This window comes from Xyrauchen texanus, chromosome 20 (genome assembly GCF_025860055.1).
Source record: "Xyrauchen texanus isolate HMW12.3.18 chromosome 20, RBS_HiC_50CHRs, whole genome shotgun sequence".
Classification (NCBI taxonomy): Eukaryota; Metazoa; Chordata; class Actinopteri; order Cypriniformes; family Catostomidae; genus Xyrauchen; species Xyrauchen texanus.
In genome coordinates, this window is record NC_068295.1 from 12,148,498 (window position 1) to 12,166,051 (window position 17,554).

At 35.9% G+C, this 17,554-nt stretch overlaps 1 protein-coding gene across 1 annotated transcript in view; it reads right to left on the reverse strand.

Annotated features, from left to right (window-relative positions):
• The window catches only part of LOC127660880 (thrombospondin-2-like), a 37,024-nt gene that overhangs the window by 4,967 nt on the left and 14,503 nt on the right, over positions 1-17,554 (reverse strand). The window contains exons 9-17 of the mRNA XM_052151341.1: positions 13,725-13,901; positions 11,777-11,950; positions 10,948-11,075; positions 7,680-7,832; positions 4,949-5,167; positions 4,754-4,861; positions 4,244-4,403; positions 2,632-2,750; positions 1,818-2,052 (exon numbers count right to left, since the gene is read on the reverse strand). Of these exons, the coding sequence (XP_052007301.1) occupies positions 1,818-2,052; positions 2,632-2,750; positions 4,244-4,403; positions 4,754-4,861; positions 4,949-5,167; positions 7,680-7,832; positions 10,948-11,075; positions 11,777-11,950; positions 13,725-13,901 (1,473 nt within the window). The remainder of the gene's footprint in view (positions 1-1,817; positions 2,053-2,631; positions 2,751-4,243; positions 4,404-4,753; positions 4,862-4,948; positions 5,168-7,679; positions 7,833-10,947; positions 11,076-11,776; positions 11,951-13,724; positions 13,902-17,554) is intronic.

A 17,554-nucleotide genomic window follows, 5' to 3' on the forward strand; every position in this document is an offset into this window, starting at 1 on the left:
ATGGAAACAAACACAGCAACAACTCTGAAATATCTGGAAATAAAGGAAAGTTATGGAGAATAAAATAGCAGTCTTCTTTGGATGCCATGTTTGTTAAGCGTTGCGAGAAATTACATTGCTGTGGAGAAAGCTGCTTACTTTACAGAACCGCTTATACAGTCCATGTAAAGTGGATCGCTGCTTTCTCGCAATAACCCGCTTTCTTGCAATAAGATGTTTTCTGGTGTCCATGCAAATGTAGTAACAGTAGATCTGTTGAAGTTAAATCTGCCCTCCAGACATTCTAATTAGAATCCAAAATTGTCTAAATACTGGCAGGAGATCTGCACCAAACAAAAAACATTTGGTATTTGTTATGTTTGCTTTTAGTTTTGTAAGTTTTTTATATAAGCTTAATTGTGGGTAATACAGTACTGAAAAATACTGCCTCTGAAGGAGGTACACTTGAAAGCTCCAGCTCTCTCTGTCCTCCACAACAAGCAACCTCAGCTGTCTTTTCATGTCATTGTCATGAACATGTGACTGACTTCAAATGTGAAATCTATTAAAACCAGACTCTAGCACAAAAATATGAGGAAAAAGTAAAAGTAGGCTTTTGCACAGATGCCAGCTCTTGCTTAGATGTCTGTTTTTACAGTAAGAGTTGATTTTCTCCACTTGGAACCATCTTGACTCTATCAAATAAACAAAATCTAATGAGGTGGGAAAAGTATGTTAGTATCTGACAACACTGACCTCTAACTGTACCTGTAACAGGTTTCCATTTTCCAACCAACACAAAAGAATTCAGGTAGCCCTTATGAGATGTGTGCAATCACAGGCACCAGTAACTACTTGCAAATGGTGAGTTCAGGAGAGGGTGACATCATCTGGCTTGACATTGGTTACACTAAAATACATTTTCCAGCTGAAAACATGTCTAAATCTCAATGGATACAAAAAGGGAAAAAGTGGCACAGTATACTGAACTTGTAAAAACATGAATTGATCAAAGATGATTGCTTTGGCTCCATGAAACTTTACAGATGTAAAGTTAGGCATGCTGTTGTGGACCTGAGAGGAATTACGATTTTATGCCTTTTGTGAGCAAACAGAATGGGGAGCAATTACAATTCCTAACTGATATGAATATGAATATATGATATGAATTCTTCTATATGAAGTCCTAGCGTTTATACACTAACTGATAACTTTATTAGGAACACCTGTCCACATAATTATTCTTGCAATTATCTGATCAGCCAATAATCTTGCAGCAGTGCAATGCATAAAATAATGAAAATATTGGTCAGGAGATTCAGTTAATGTTCACATCAACCATCAGAATGGGGAAAAATGTGATCTCAGTGATTTCGACCGTGGCATGATTGTTGGCGCCAGACAGGATGGTTTGTGTATTTCTCAAACCATCATGCATAACAGTCTATAAAGTTTACTCAGAATGGTGACAAAAACATCCAATGAGTGGCAGTTCTGTGGATGGAAATGCCTTGTTGATGAGAGAGGTCAATGGAGAATGGCCAGAATGGGACGAGCTGACCGAAAGGCTACGGTAACTTAGATAATAACTCTAACAATTGTAGTGCGCTGAATAGCATCTCAGAATGCACAACACGTCAAACCTTGAGGCTGATGGGCTACAACAGTATAAGACCATATCAGACACTTTATTAGGACCATAGTGTGAATGTATAACTGCTGTTGGGAGCGTCTGTTTGAGTGTGAATGCTTCTTTCCACAGTGTGTAAAAATAAAATGAATCTCTTTTCGTTATTTTATTTACATGTAACTATAATTCGAGCAATATTATGATTTACCATCAGAGTCTAGTTGGTCTTTGTTGGGCACCAGTCTGCAGTTGTCCTTATCATCAGGGATTCCATCATTATCATCGTCATAATCACAAGCATCTCCTTTCCCATCTTTGTCATGGTCAGCCTGGTTAGCATTGGGAATGTAGGGACAGTTATCCAGGTTGTTCTGGTGGCCATCCTCATCGATGTCATGATTGTTATCACACTGGTCACCAACCCGGTCATTATCTGAGTCAGACTGTCAAAATGTGCAAATTACTCAGTTAATAAACATTATGAAACATCTATAGCTGTGGTTCAATGGTAATGGATGGACAGCAAGAAAATAACAAATAAATAATAGCAAAATAAATAGGCTTATTGGCTTAATAGGCTAAAAGGGGGTAGAAAGTGATTCTTTCATTGTAGATGTCAAAGGCCATGCGTCCAATCAAAATTGATGGCATTTTGGCATAAAATAAAAATGTATGTCACTTGGAAGAAGCTAGCCAAATTAGTTACATGTATTGATGGCATCCACTCATACTAAGAAAGTATACAATCTAAAAGAACATACGGCCGAGACTAAACTAAATATGTACGTCACGTTAATAATTTAGCATATTGCTGGGCCTATGCTGTTCATGTAATATTAAAACATTTCAATGTTTGATTTTTAGGCCACATTTGTTGGCTTTTGTATGATAAATATTGTGTACTGTGTTGTAGCCACTTGATGTCCAATGTAAAATATGGGCCCTGAAGCAAACCAGTTGAAAACAACATGGATCATCCCTGCTATTTGTGTACACCAGTGCTTTTTAAGTGTGTGTTCTACCTGGTCTGGGTTGTGCAGCAGAGGGCAGTTATCACACTGGTCACCCACTCCATCCATATCTGTGTCCTTCTGGTCACTGTTGTACATGTAGGGGCAGTTATCAAGCTCATTTAGAACCTCTGCAACACACCCAAAAAAAGTGATGATAGCATTACACTGAAAGGAGGAGGCCTGTTACTTGTATTAGACCAACGTATCACCTAGAGTGATAAATACATATTTGGTCATTTTGAGATGTATACAGCGTGTATACAAGTTATTATAGTTTGAAATATACTGTATATATTTATTTTGTTTTGTGTTTTGGATTTAATGGCCCATAAATAGTTTTTATTTTTGTGATTTTTTATTTAGTTTTACAATAGTTTTAGTTTTCATCCATTATAAAGCTGATTCTGATAAAGCTGATTCTGATTATAACACCACACAATATTATCTGTAAAATTTTCAAAAAGGTTGTATTTGTTAACATTAGTTAACAAATAGATTAGTTATCATGAACTAACAATGAACATCACTTACAGCACTTTGTTAATTCCAACATACTAGTACATTTTTAACATTAAAAGATATGCTAATAAATGGTAGAGCCAGCATTGTGTGTATCAGATTACAAAGTAATTAGTTACTGTAATAAAATTACTTTTTATAAAAAAATTAATTATGTAATATATTACATTTTAAATTCTTTGTAACAAGGTTTAAAATGGGAAAGGAGCCAGGAACTGGCTAAACATTCAAAATAATGGTTTAATGAAAATGTAAAAAGACAGAACACAAACACACACACTGCAGCTGCATTAGGCTCTCTCTCTCTCTCTCTCTCTCTCACTCTAACTGCCATACTCCAAGCCCCGCCCTCCTCCTCTTCATCACATTCTTGTAATCAGATTACAGTTACTGACTTTCTATTACAGTCATTAATTTTATGTTCATTACTTGCGCTAAAGCAACACATTTAAATATGTATTCATATGTACGTCTGGTAGCGTTTCTGTGAAAGCTGAAAAGTGTGAAACAATGAATGAGAAACTGTAGACATTTTGAATTTGAGCAGAAAACCAAAAACATTTTTAGAAAAAGTTAGAGTAAAAGTTTAGAAAGTAATTTAAAATAAAAATAATTATTAATGTGATTACTTTTTGGATGAAGTAATCAGTAAAGTCATCTGATACTATTTTTAAAATAGTAAAGTAAATAGTCATTTGTCATGAATTACTTACAGGTATTTACTTATATACTTACCCAAAAAATGTACATCTTAACATTAATTAATGCATTATGAACTTATTTTTATTTTTACATAAACAAATGTGTGTTCATTTTGACGGAAAACACCAAGAAATCAGGCTTGAGAGATTTATATAAGATCATCCAAAATTTATTGAAAATACGAAAACTAAAGTTGTGTTCTCTATAAATTTGTCGAGTTTTTGCATTCATATTGTAGTCCACTTTTATTTTTTCAGTAAAGCTTTTTCATTTTTTATTTAAAAAAACAAGTTTTTGTCATAGTAAATGTTTTTGTTAACAATAATAACCTTAGTATTAACTCAGCACGAGTATTGTTGATATGTGGGTTGCTATGGGAATGTGGCTGGTAGTTTCTTACCATCACCATCAATGTCTTCAGAGCAGGCATCTCCCTCCCCATTACCGTCTGTGTCGATTTGAGCAGGGTTGTGTTCATATGGACAATTATCACAACGATCACCAACAAGGTCTTTATCGTAGTCAAATTGCCTGGGATTATACAGTAGAGGACAGTTGTCCTGGAGCGTAAAAGAAAAAAGAGATTAGAGATTTACGTATGTCCTTAGAGTGATTTAATGTAATTACAAGGATTATTCACCCCAAAATGAAATTTTTGTCAATATTTACTCACCCTCATGTCATATTAAACCCATATGATACGACAAAAGGAGATGTTAGGCAGAATGTTATAGCCTCAGTCACCAGTTTCAAGTGAATGGTGATTGAGACTGTTAGTCCCTAAAATTCTGCCTTACATCTCCTTTGGTGTTCGACAGAAGAATGAATGTCATACGGATTAAGTATGACATGATGAAGAGTACAGATTTTTCAGTTTTGGGTAGTCTGTCCCTTTAAGGATTTTGCCTACCCCCTCATCCAAGATTCCATCATTATCATCGTCTTTGTCACAGGCGTCTCCTTGACCGTCTTTATCAAAGTCCTCTTGCCCTGAGTTTGGAAGTTTGGGACAATTATCCTGCACAAGCAAAGGGATTTTTTTCATTAGTTATCATACATTTTATCTTGTAGCCAAGACCTGGAAACAAGAAAGGACCCCTGTTACCTTCTTGCAATGATAGGATTGGTTAGCTCCACACACCAGGTTCTGATTAGGCCAGCCATCAAGGTCAGAGTCCTCACCACAAATGAGGCCGTCCCCAGCATAGCCGATTTTACAATCACATTTATACATGGGGTCACTGAAGTGGCCGAGGTAGATACACTCAGCAGACCTGTGGCAGTTGTGGGTCTTGTCCATACAGGGATTCTCTGGTTCACAAACCTACAGGGAGGAGAATGAACTTGAGCAACACTCAATAGCATTTTAACAAAAAGTAGATGTAGAAAAAGTAGATGTTTTACAAAAAGTAGATCACAAAAGGAAATGTGAAGAGGCAGAATAGTCTCAGTCACCATTCACTTTTAAAGTATGGAAACAAATATGAAATGAAATTGAAAGGTGACTGAGACTGTACATCCTATGCCTTACATCTCCATTGTGTTCTATGAAAAAAAAAGGTCATGTGTGTTTGGAATGACCTGGGGGCGAGTAAATGATGACAGAATTTGTATTTTTGAGTTAACTATCCCTTTAACGGTATGTTGAGACAAACTTTAGACTCAAATTGTGATAATTGTCTAACTATTGATGTTTTCAGAATTGTGCAAATGGGCAGTTTATTTGAAATGGATCTTATCAGTGAAATATATAGAGCTATGAGACAATTCCTTTCAGCCCCTTTGTAAATGTACTACTCTAGCTTGTTGGATCAAAACAAGTTAATCTGGAGGTCTGTGAAAAACGTATTAGTTGCGGACGTAAAGAAATCTTTGGGCAGAAAAGCAAATAGTCCGCTTTCCAAGAAATCTGGAGGAATGGGAGACAGAACCCTGAGTAAAAGTAAGATCCATATGGTTGGCGTCCATTATGGACCACAGCAGTGGAAATACTTTTTAATTTAGCATACATGCTTTGCCAAAAGTGGTCTGCAGAATACTTTCAAAAGAGACATTCACCCTGAAGCAACCTGGGGATAAATTTGACAATATTACCTTCAGGTGACAAGCCCAGATCTTAACCACTATGCTAACACCACCACAGATGAAAGCAGAACATTATTTATGGCAAAGGATATTGTGTAGTGCAGCACTTAAAGGAATGTTCTGGGTTCAATACAAATGAATCTAAATCAACAGTATTTGTAGCATAATGTAGATTATTTATTTAGTTTTAATTCAAATTAATTTGGACTTATTCCTCCTATTTTTTAAAAAAAAGAAGCAAAATGGAAGTGAATGGGGACAATAAAAGTGAAGGTGGCAAATATTTGGAGGGTTTAAACAGAAAGCTTAAAATTGTATAAAAACACGCATTAATTCTTCTGTTAAAACGAGTGTATTATTTGAACTGTAAAGTTGTTTAAATTGTAGTTTTTATATAAATGTACACAGAAAGTTTGGTAAGTGATTTTATCACACTAAAATCATATTTGCACACATATCCTTAATATCTTGTGGTTATACGTTTGAAAAAGTGAGTATTTTAACGTAAAAAAACCCAATAAATTCTATTGTTAGTGCCTAACTGGAACCTCAATTTTTTTTTTTAAAGAATAGGAGGAACGAGTCGAAATACAATCCAAATGCTTTCGATTGAGCTTAACTTGTGTTGAACCCGGAACATTCCTTTAAATTTAAAATTGAAGTGTGTACTTTCTGTGCCACTAGAGTCACCAAACGGAATGGCAAAAATAATGATTGTTGTCAAACAGATTGCAAGAATCCTCCCCACATCTTCTATTGGCCTAAAGATAGTCCCGCCCCAAATTCATTTCATTGGTTGAACCAGTGTTTTAATAGTGCCACAGTGTTTAAATTAAAATTATGTCCATGACGATCACTGTTGTAGCCATTTTATGAAAAATATATTTATGTGTTAAACTATCTTTAAGTAATTTTTTATTTTTCAATTGTATTTATGATCTAATTTGTATTAGCATTTTTTCAATACCAGGTAGCAGTTGGAGAGTGTAAAATGTTTGGATTTGGTATTATATTTTGACAACTTCGTTATTTTGATTCTACTTTCGATTGAAGTAAATATTTTTGGTTTCATTTTTCCGTGTTTCAATAAATAATTTTTAAAAATCAACTGGTAGATGTGAAATAATTTCCAATACAATCTGTGTTAATACTAGCCATTATCTGTGTGTCAGTAGATGAAAATGATTATTAAATCGTATTTATTACTAGAATGATTAATTCCCTATAATTGCACTTGACCCATCCCATTAGCGCTTTGGCACGCAGTTTCGCCAATTTGCTTGCACCTAGACTTAGTGCATGCTTGCACGAAAATATCAAAACTTCATGGCCATACACACAGCGTGTAGGACTTATGGCATAACGCTGCACTTAGGGCTCTTAAAATAGGGCCCAGAATATCAAAAATATCACATATGCATCTTATGCATACTTCTGCTTGTGGACGGTCACCAATGAGACCACTTTTAAGCCCTCCACCAGACTTAAACAAACATTGGTAAGTAAAGAAATGGAAAACATTCACTTCTGCCTCCATGCAGTTTCCATTTTGTTCTAAATGTCTCTACCACACCTGATGCAAATCACACAAAGAGCATATAAGAACATGCGGTTAGCCTGATACACATATTTGAGATTCACAGTCAAAGCTTGTCAGATTAAGCAGGCTAATATGCATAAAACAAGAAAATAGCACAGTTTTGTACTTATGCAATAATTGATCCAGTATGTATGTAGACAGCGTAACTGACCTGTTTATTTTGCTTGCCAGCCTCCACTCCCATTCCAAAGGGCTGATTACCTTTGTATCGAGGAGGGCAAGGCAAGCAGTGGAATCCTGGGTCTGTGTTGACGCAGCGTTGTGATTCACCAACTTTAAAGCACAGATCAGGCACCATTTCACACTATAAGATGGAAAAAACCAACAGGTATCCTAAGAAACATTTTTGAAAAAGGAATATTTTTTAACTTTGCATTAGTACCTTTTTTTTTAAGGCATTAGGTTTTTGTGGGCCAGGTTTGATACCATTTCGTCACAGATAAAATTGGTTCAGTGAGCTTATCAATGAATATTCTGGTTTCAATACAAGTTAAGCTCAATCAACAGCATTTGTGGCATAAAATTGATTGCCACAAAAAAAATAGAAAAAATAAAAAAAAAATAATAATTATATATATATATAGCAAAAATCTGGGTTCTAGTGAGGCACTTACAATGGAATTGATTGGGGGCCAATCTGTAAATATTAAAACACTCACTATTTCAAAAGTAGTATTCCATAAATATTGGGACATCGACACAATTCTAATCTTTTTGGCTCTATACACCACCACAATGGATTTGAAATGAAACGAACAAGTTGTGCTTTAACTGCAGACTTTCAACTTTAATTTGAGGGTATTTACATCCAAATCAGGTGCACAGTGTAGGAATTACAACAGTTTGTATATGTGCCTCCCACTTTTTAAGGGACCAAAAGTAATGGGACAGATTAACAATCATAAATCAAACTTTCACTTTTTAATACTTGGTTGCAAATCCTTTGCAGTCAATTACAGCCTGAAGTCTGGAACGCATAGACATCACCAGACGCTGGGTTTCATCCCTGGTGATGCTCTGCCAGGCCTCTACTGCAACTGTCTTCAGTTCCTGCTTGTTCTTGGGGCATTTTCCTTTCAGTTTTGTCTCCATGCAAGTGAAATGCATGCTCAATCGGATTCAGGTCAGGTGATTGACTTGGCCATTGCATAACATTCCAGTTCTTTCCCGTAAAAAACTCTATGGTTGCTTTCGCAGTATACTTCGGTCATTATCCATCTGTACTGAGAAGCGCCGTCCAATGAGTTCTGAAGCATTTGGCTGAATATGAGCAGATAATATTGCCCGAAACACTTCAGAATTCATCCTGCTGCCTTTGTCAGCAGTCACATCATCAATAAATACAAGAGAACCAGTTCCATTGGCAGCCATACATGCCCACGCCATGACACTACCACCACCATGCTTCACTGATGAGGTGGTATGCTTTGGATCATGAGCAGTTCCTTTCCTTCTCCATACTCTTCTCTTCCCATCACTCTGGTACAAGTTGATCTTTGTCTCACCTGTCCATAGGATGTTGTTCCAGAACTGTGAAGGCTTTTTTAGATGTTGTTTGGCAAACTCTAATCTGGCCTTCCTGTTTTTGAGGCTCCCCAATGGTTTACATCTTGTGGTGAACCCTCTGTATTCACTCTGGTGAATGCTTCTCTTGATTGTTGACTTTGACACACATACACCTACCTCCTGGAGAGTGTTCTTGATCTGGCCAACTGTTGTGAAGGGTGTTTTCTTCACCAGGGAAAGAATTCTTCGGTCATCCACCACAGTTGTTTTCCGTGGTCTTCCGGGTCTTTTGGTGTTGCTGAGCTCACCGGTGAGTTCTTTCTTTTTAAGAATGTTTCAAACAGTTGATTTGGCCACACCTAATGTTTTTGCTATCCCTCTGATGGGTTTGTTTTGATTTTTCAGCCTAATGATGGCTTGCTTCACTGATAGTGACAGCTCTTTGGATCTCATATTGACAGCAACAGATTCCAAATGCAAATAGCACACTTGAAATGAAGTCTGGACCTTTTATCTGCTCCTTGTAAATGGGATAATGAGGGAATAACACACCTGGCCATGGAACAGCTAAGCAGCCAATTGTCCCATTACTTTTGGTCCCTTAAAAAGTGGGAGGCACATATACAAACTGTTGTAATTCCTACACCGTTCACCTGATTTGGATGTAAATACCCTCAAATTAAAGCTGAAAGTCTGCAGTTAAAGCACATCTTGTTCGTTTCATTTCAAATCCATTGTGGTGGTGTATAGAGCCAAAAAGATTAGAATTGTGTCGATGTCCCAATATTTATGGACCTGACTGTAGCTGTTTGTGAATGTAAAAAAAGTGCACGACAGTGTTACTGACTCCCAAAAGTCATTTCAGACTTACTTCCTGTACTAACCTACGTAATTTGGTAACAAAAAACCAACCTCTTGTCTTCATTGGCTGCTCGTGAACAGCTTTGACCCACCCTCAAACACTACACTAAGCTGCAGATCAATCACAAAAGACTGGGACATCTGACCAATCAGAGCAGAGTAGGCTCTCTGAAAGGAGGAGTTTAGAATGAATGCTTAAGAACGGATCATTAAACTAGTCGTTTATGATACAGAGAAAAAAGGTAATGCTGCAATTTAAATTAAAGTGTTTTTTGACATTGAATGCATGTAAATCTATTGTATGAGGCATTTAAAACAAATTTAGGCACATTTAAAAACCATAATAGGTGCTCTTTAACATGATTTTAGTGTGATAAAATTGCACACTAACCTTTTCTGTGTAAAGTTATAGCCAATTTTACAACTTCATTCCCAAGACGAGCAACTCAAATAATCCATGAGTTTTAACAGAAGAATTAATGTAAGTGCTTTTAAAAATGATAAGCTTCACATTTCTGCCTTTAACCCCCCCCATTCACTTCCATTGTAAGTGCCACACTGAAACCTCGATTTTAGCTTTTTTAAAGAACATTGTCACAAATGTGGTCAATTGAAATTAACTTGTATTTAACCAGGAATATTCCTTTAAGAAGTTTTGCAAGACAACGTGAAGCTTTGTGTGACAAACAATGGCCAAAACATTATTTTTTTTACAATAGACAGAACAATAAACAAATTGTCAATAACTTTCTCAGTCATTGTGACTTGTTGGTTACAAATCTGTCTGTTTACAGTGTACAGTGTGGACCAGTAGTCTGAGACCACATTTAAAACTTAGAATATTTATATATATATCATGCTATATCATGTCCCCAAGTCTTCATATAAATGAATTGCAAGACTGAAAGCAGTTATTTCTTTCTGTTGAGCTCTTGTTTAAATGGCTGAAAGACCATTTTTGTTTGGCTATGCTATCTGTGTTGAATTGTGTGTAATGATGTATAGCAATTGCTTGTCACACTACTGATTGCATTTTTCTTTCCCCTTTGTACCTCATTCACATCCTCACAGAATGTTCCATCACCACGGAAACCGACAGGACAGGGCCCGCACTCCCAAGAGCCATCAGGGGCGCTGATGCATTCAGCACCCCCAAAGCATGGGTTAGAAAGACAACCGTCTGAGAGAGCAGAGAGTGGAAACAGAGGTGAGACATTAAAATTGGTCCTCACAAAGATAATATTTATATAACACAGTTATAGGAACAATTTGAAAAGTGTGTGTGTTTGTGTGTGTGTGTGTGTGTGTCTATGTGTCAACTTCACTTGACTCATATTATGTGGCGTTTGAAACAAAATTTTAGTATGAAGGCATTAGACACAATGCTATATGCAGTAATATATAATAAACTAAGTTGTATTCATTAAAACCAATAAGTTTATATAATAGAATGTATTGGTAAGATAAGTCTGTTTCATCTTACATAAATATAAAAATTGCCTTACATTGCCTCTGTCACACCCAAACTATAAACATCTAAACGAAGTTGAATTTCTGCCCTATGATTTATTTATTTGCTGAATTTCTGTGATGAGCTGTACTTATTATGTTTTTATTTGTATTCACTGCTATGTTATTTTATTAATTGCTTTATATTTGTTCTGTCTGTCTTTTTACGTGCCATTGTTGTGCAATTAATTGCCCTCTGGGGACAATAAAGTTAGGTCTTTTTTAGCAGCTGCAAGTTTTATTGTGACCAGATTGAGCTGAGGCAGAAGGTAACGATGTGGCAGAGCAACACAGATGAGACAGAGGTCAAGAAAAGAGATCACAAGACACTCAGAGCGAGTGAGCCATGAAAAGAGTCTGCTGGTAACATACCAACAGGGCAGTCCTGTTTGTTGCACGCTTCAGTATCCTTGGACTCTCCTGGGCATTTCTTGCCACCATACTGTGGTCGAGGGCTGTTACACACACGTGATCGGGTCCTCATTCCTCCCCCACAGGTGACAGAGCAGATTGCCCAAGGAGAAAATGGGCCCCAGGCTCCATCAACTACAAGAAGAAGTGATCATCTCAATTGGAAAGTTTAAGTACACAAAAAATGTATGATTATATTCCAAAGTCACGTTATTCAAATAGGTCTAATATAGTCTCAGCCTCAGGCTGCACCCCCATGGACCACCCACAGTCCATTCAATGACTGTCTGATGCATATTGCACACACAAAAAAACACTCAATTCATTCTGATTGGCTCATATTTACATAGCACTGAAAACATCTGCGTAAGGATCACTGGATTTGCCAAAGTTTGCCAGGTTGTGACATCAAATCTTTTAAATTTACGGCATATTAAAATTGGATTGTTTGAGACACTTAGTAGCAAGTAAACTAGACATCCACAGGCAGGACTGTATATTCCACATTGTTTTCGGTTTGTGAAATAATCAGTACTTATTAATTTTGGCCAAACAGTAATTCTTGATCACAAAGTCAACACACATTTCCGCTAAATAAATATTTTTCTGTACAGCTGGTCCCAGACTGACACTGTTGCGCCATTATTTGAACTATTTTTTTCCCATGCTGGTCTATTCTTGTTACCACTTCTAAATGACATGTAAAAAAAAAAACAACTGTAATTGGTCGCTTCAAATTTGGCTTCTGAAGTTGAACAACGACAATGGTGTTAATGAGCCTTTGAATGTACACCGATCAGCCATCAACATGGCATTTTCATCCGCAGAACTACAGGGGTTCAGGGGTGTCCTGAGATTAAACTTAGAAAACTTTTTTTTTTTACTTTAAAAAACATTTGTATATTTTCATTAAAGTGAGAGACTAGTCTACCAACTAATAATTTAAGTCTTTCCTTATCCATTCCAGACATCTAATTAATTTTCACAAAATTAGAACAGAAATGTATTTGTTTATTCATTTGGTTTATTATTAAAGGCTCGTATCATGCTGATTAATAAAGATACATTTAGAAGGGAAAAACGTTTTGGTCTGAAAGGTGCTTTGAAACCACGTTAACTCATGTGGCGCTTCATGTCTACACAAATGCAGGGGAAAGAGGCAACGTGTGCGGAGCGGGACAGGGCAGATATGATGCATGTTTGGTGCCAGAGAACAATATTCAAGATTACAGCGCAGAAAGATCAGAGCTGTTGTTCATGTCACTGTTGTTCTGTCGCGCTCTTCACTAGAGACGATGAGAGGGCACAACCGTCGTCATGAAGTCTTGTGGTGTGGATGGAATCAATCCGGTGTCCGATGCAACCTAATTGTTAGCAAGGCAGCTAGCATTAGCAAGTTCATCCAGTCTGACCCTACATTACCACTGGCGCGTTGTGAGCAAAGCTGAGAGAGTTTTCAAATAATTCCTATGAAAGCCGAGTGTCATGCTAGCAAGGTGGATCGTAAGATTGATAGCGGTGCGGAGCAAGCTCTCTCCGAGCACTGTGAATGCCTTTGAGTGGATTTCGTCCACCCCAGTGGAAACACAGTCTGAGAAAGCCAAACTGCTTGTGTTTTAGCGACAAGCTATAAATATCGAAAAAGCTTATCGTGGATTTTCTTTATCACGATATATATCGTTATCGTTTTATCGCCCAGCCCTAGTTAATGGTCAGAATAATTGCAAGACTTTATGATGATAGTCAAAAGTCTAGCTATGCAAGAAAAGGTCTAATATGCAAAAATGCATAAATGTAATGTGATGATATATTACGACACAGGCTAATGGCTAAGTGAATTGATGCCTACGGTCATTATTCATGTAAAATTTATCAAATGAAAGAGAACTGTATGGCTCCCAGTACTCACTTGGACATGGTTTGGCTTCACACTTTTGTGTCTCTCTTCCATTGCCCTCACAGTCCTTCCCTCCCAGCTGAGGTACGGGGGCGTTACAGTGGCGAATACGTGTGATCTGCCCCTCTCCACATGTCACTGAGCATGAAGACCAAGGGGACCACAAACTCCAACCACCATCTTGACGAACTATAATGAAAGTCAAGGAGTTGGCATGTCTATTAAAGACATATGCACTGGCTTACATAAGGCAACAAAAATACCCAAAACAACAACATCTTTCATTTTCATTAGTAAGTACAGAGGCATGAAGTCCAGGAATGGTAGAGAAATACTGCCAGTGAACTCAACAAAACAATGACCTGGACCAACCACCCATTACATGGAACATGTCCATACTTAATTCGATGAACCTATGATTACAATGCTATGACACCTGTGTAAACTTAAGACTTCGTACTCTCACTAAAAATCAGCTTGGGAACAGTTGGATAAAATGTACTTAAAAAATGGCTAAGGAAAGTGAAGTTATGAGAAAATGTTTCTCATTTGTTTATAGGTGCCACTTGGTTTGATACAGTATATTTTTATCTAATTCAAATAAAAAGTGTCCAAATGCTTTTGGGGCAATTGTATATGTAAATATGAAAAAAAAAAAAAAACAAAAAAAAACAAAAAAACAAAAAACAAAGATGTTTTCAGGTATGGCTACTTATGAATATTGTAGAGTGGTAATTTCAACAAAGGCTTATCCAAAGCACCAGCTGGGAACATTTTTCAGTAAAAAAAAAACATTTGAGTCAGCCGTAGGCCAGAGTTAGCAGAGCAATCCTGAATTGGTACACCACAAAGAGCCATATGACGTTCATTAAAACCTTGCAGAGTGAGTGATGAATAGCAGTTCATTACCCTCACTGAGGGACAGGAGTTTATATCCGCTTATATATGCTTCGTAAATATTTACAACAGTTGAGGAAAAAGCAGCCATATTGTTACTAAGTCTTCCAACTGCCATAAAATTAAGTCAGTATTATGTTTTGTTGCATTCCTCAAGGGAATGGAAATCAGTGATACTTGGTTGATTTGGCTTATATTAAAAGCTCCAAACAAAAGGAACACTAGGAAACAGTATTGAAAAACAAGCAGTTTTTTGCACAGATTCTGAAATCCTATCTGCAATACCCTAATAATAATTAAAAAACATTTTTGTTTTGAGTAGGGAAAATTTTAATAATCTAAATTAGTTCTAATAAATTTACCTTGATGAGTATTTTGAAAACATTCTTTCTTTTGAGTTCACAAAATGTATACATTTCAAGTAACCTGAATTGTTTTATTGTTTTGAGTTATTGTTGATTGGTAGTCTTTTTACATTTACAGGAACTTAAATTTAACTGAAACTGGGTAAGGGATTTATATTTCCCAGCATGCTTTGCATGGCACTCGATAGGGAGAGTAAATGTTACAATTAAGTGTTATATAATGTGTCTTTGTGCAAGATGAATGAATGGGGGAAACGTGTTAGTGTTTAATTATTGTTTTTTATTTAGAAGAGTTTCTGTTATGTTAAAGTTTTTGGAGGTAACAATTATGGTGAATAGTGGAGATTGTGCTTAGTTTGAGGACAAGTACAATTTAAGTATATTGCTTTACTCATAAAGCATCTACCATGCTAATAAACATGCATTCAGCATGCTAGCATTTGCTGTATTAGCTAGTTGGGTTCTCTCTACGTGAAGTATTTAAGTTGAGCTTTAAGTTGGTAATTTTAAGTTCAGACAAGAGTTAAGTTTAAAGTACCATTAAAAAGAGTTAGCTCACTCAATATTTCAAGTTAAGAGCAATTAACCTGCATGTGTAATACAAAATCAAAATATGAATGTTCTATTAACTTAAACTTGGGAGTTTAATAAATTAAACATTTTGATGTCAATGATTGCCTCATTTCTTTTTTTTATAAGGGTAAAAATTTGGAATATAACAGAAAGCCAGATTCTATTTATATCATTTTATTTTTAAATTTTATTAATTTGACTATTTAACAGCAGCCACGCTAACTTGAGATAAGCAAGATCTGCACAGAACCGATGACCATTGATTACCGCTGTGTGAATGCCAGTTAAAAAAATACAGTACTGTGTGAAGTCATGTCATGCTGATGTGTGCCAAAGTACTCTTACAACAGTATGGCGGCTGCAGTTGCGCAAACTAAAACATAACGCTCATTGGCTTAGAACAGAACAACTGTGATGTTTCATTCTTTTCTGAAATGTTAGTCCGTTATCCGTAATATTCTGTGTGTGTGTGTGTGTGTGTGTGTGTGTGTGTGCGTGTGTGTGAGTGTTTGTTTGTACCTCATCCATTTTTTGGATCTGTGACCACTACTCTTTAGTATTCCTCAATACCTATCTTATGAATTGTGTAGCACACACACACACTCACAAAAGTAATGCAAAAGTATGTTTTTTTTTTTTTACCTTCCATAAATTATATATTTTTTGATTATTTCATATCTATTAAAGTTTACTATCAAAGGATATCTATTTATTTGTTTATTACAATAAATTTATATTCATAGAAATAAATACTATATCACGTTGATTTTCTGTGCAACAATGAATTTTCAACAATGCGTGTACACATACATAATATACATGTTATTTCTTACTCACTTGATTACATTTGACATTGCTATTTGATGAAGAAACAACACGGAGGTAAGTTATAGCTTAGTGTAACACATGATCAGTATGATATGACTATTGTCATTTGGGTGTACTACTGAAATAACATAAGTTGTGCATCTATTTAGACACAATAAGTGCATGAGAAAATACTTATTTGTATTTTATGCACAGGTTTTGTGAGTAACGGAATACATGTAATGGGAATACATATTTAAAACACAACATTCCACTACAGTTACAATTTAAATAATTGGTATTTAGAATACAGTTACATTCAAAAAGTATTTTTATTACTGAAGAGATTACTTTGCATTTTATTGTCATTTGTTTCATTATACATTTAGTCCTTTCAGATGGAAAACATTTATACATATAAATGATGCAATCCAAAGTTCATTTGAACAGCGGTGAAACACTTTCTTATGATGCACATTCATACCAGCAGACAGAGAAGTAAGTTTGGAGCAGAAGAAATAGACATAAACCTTGTAGGTTAATTGTCAGCTTTATGCTAAGCTAAAATGCTATTTCTAGCCACTTTACATGCACATGTTCCCAGGCACGATCATATTTTATTATCAAGAAAATTCACGTTGGTCCATAATTTGTTTTTTAGTAAGACCTTTTGATATTAGGGCAAAAATCGTATTCTTGATAATAATTTTTGTATTGTTTTCCTGTAAAAATGTCTAAAAATCCTTAAAACAAGATCAATTTGATTTATCTTGTTTTAGAAACAACACTGCATAAGATATTTCGTTTTTTCAGAGAATGTATTTTTAACATGTGTATTTTGTCTTACTGTACTGGCAGAGTCAAAACAAGTGAAAAAAATGTACCAGTGCAGAAGTAGTAATCCAAAGTATTTAGAATACATTACTGACCTTAAGTAATCTAAAGAAATATATTATAAATTACATTTTAAAGCATGTATTCTGTAATCTGTAGTGGAATTTATTTCAAAAGTAACCATACCAACCCTGTTTATGTGTCACATGTGGCTCAATATGTGTTTGACAGACAGTTATGGTAAATGGTCTGCACTTATATAGCGCCTTTTTAACCTTAGCGGTTTTCGAAGCACTTTACACTGTGACTCATTCACACACACACACACACACACACCCACACACACACACACACACACACACACAC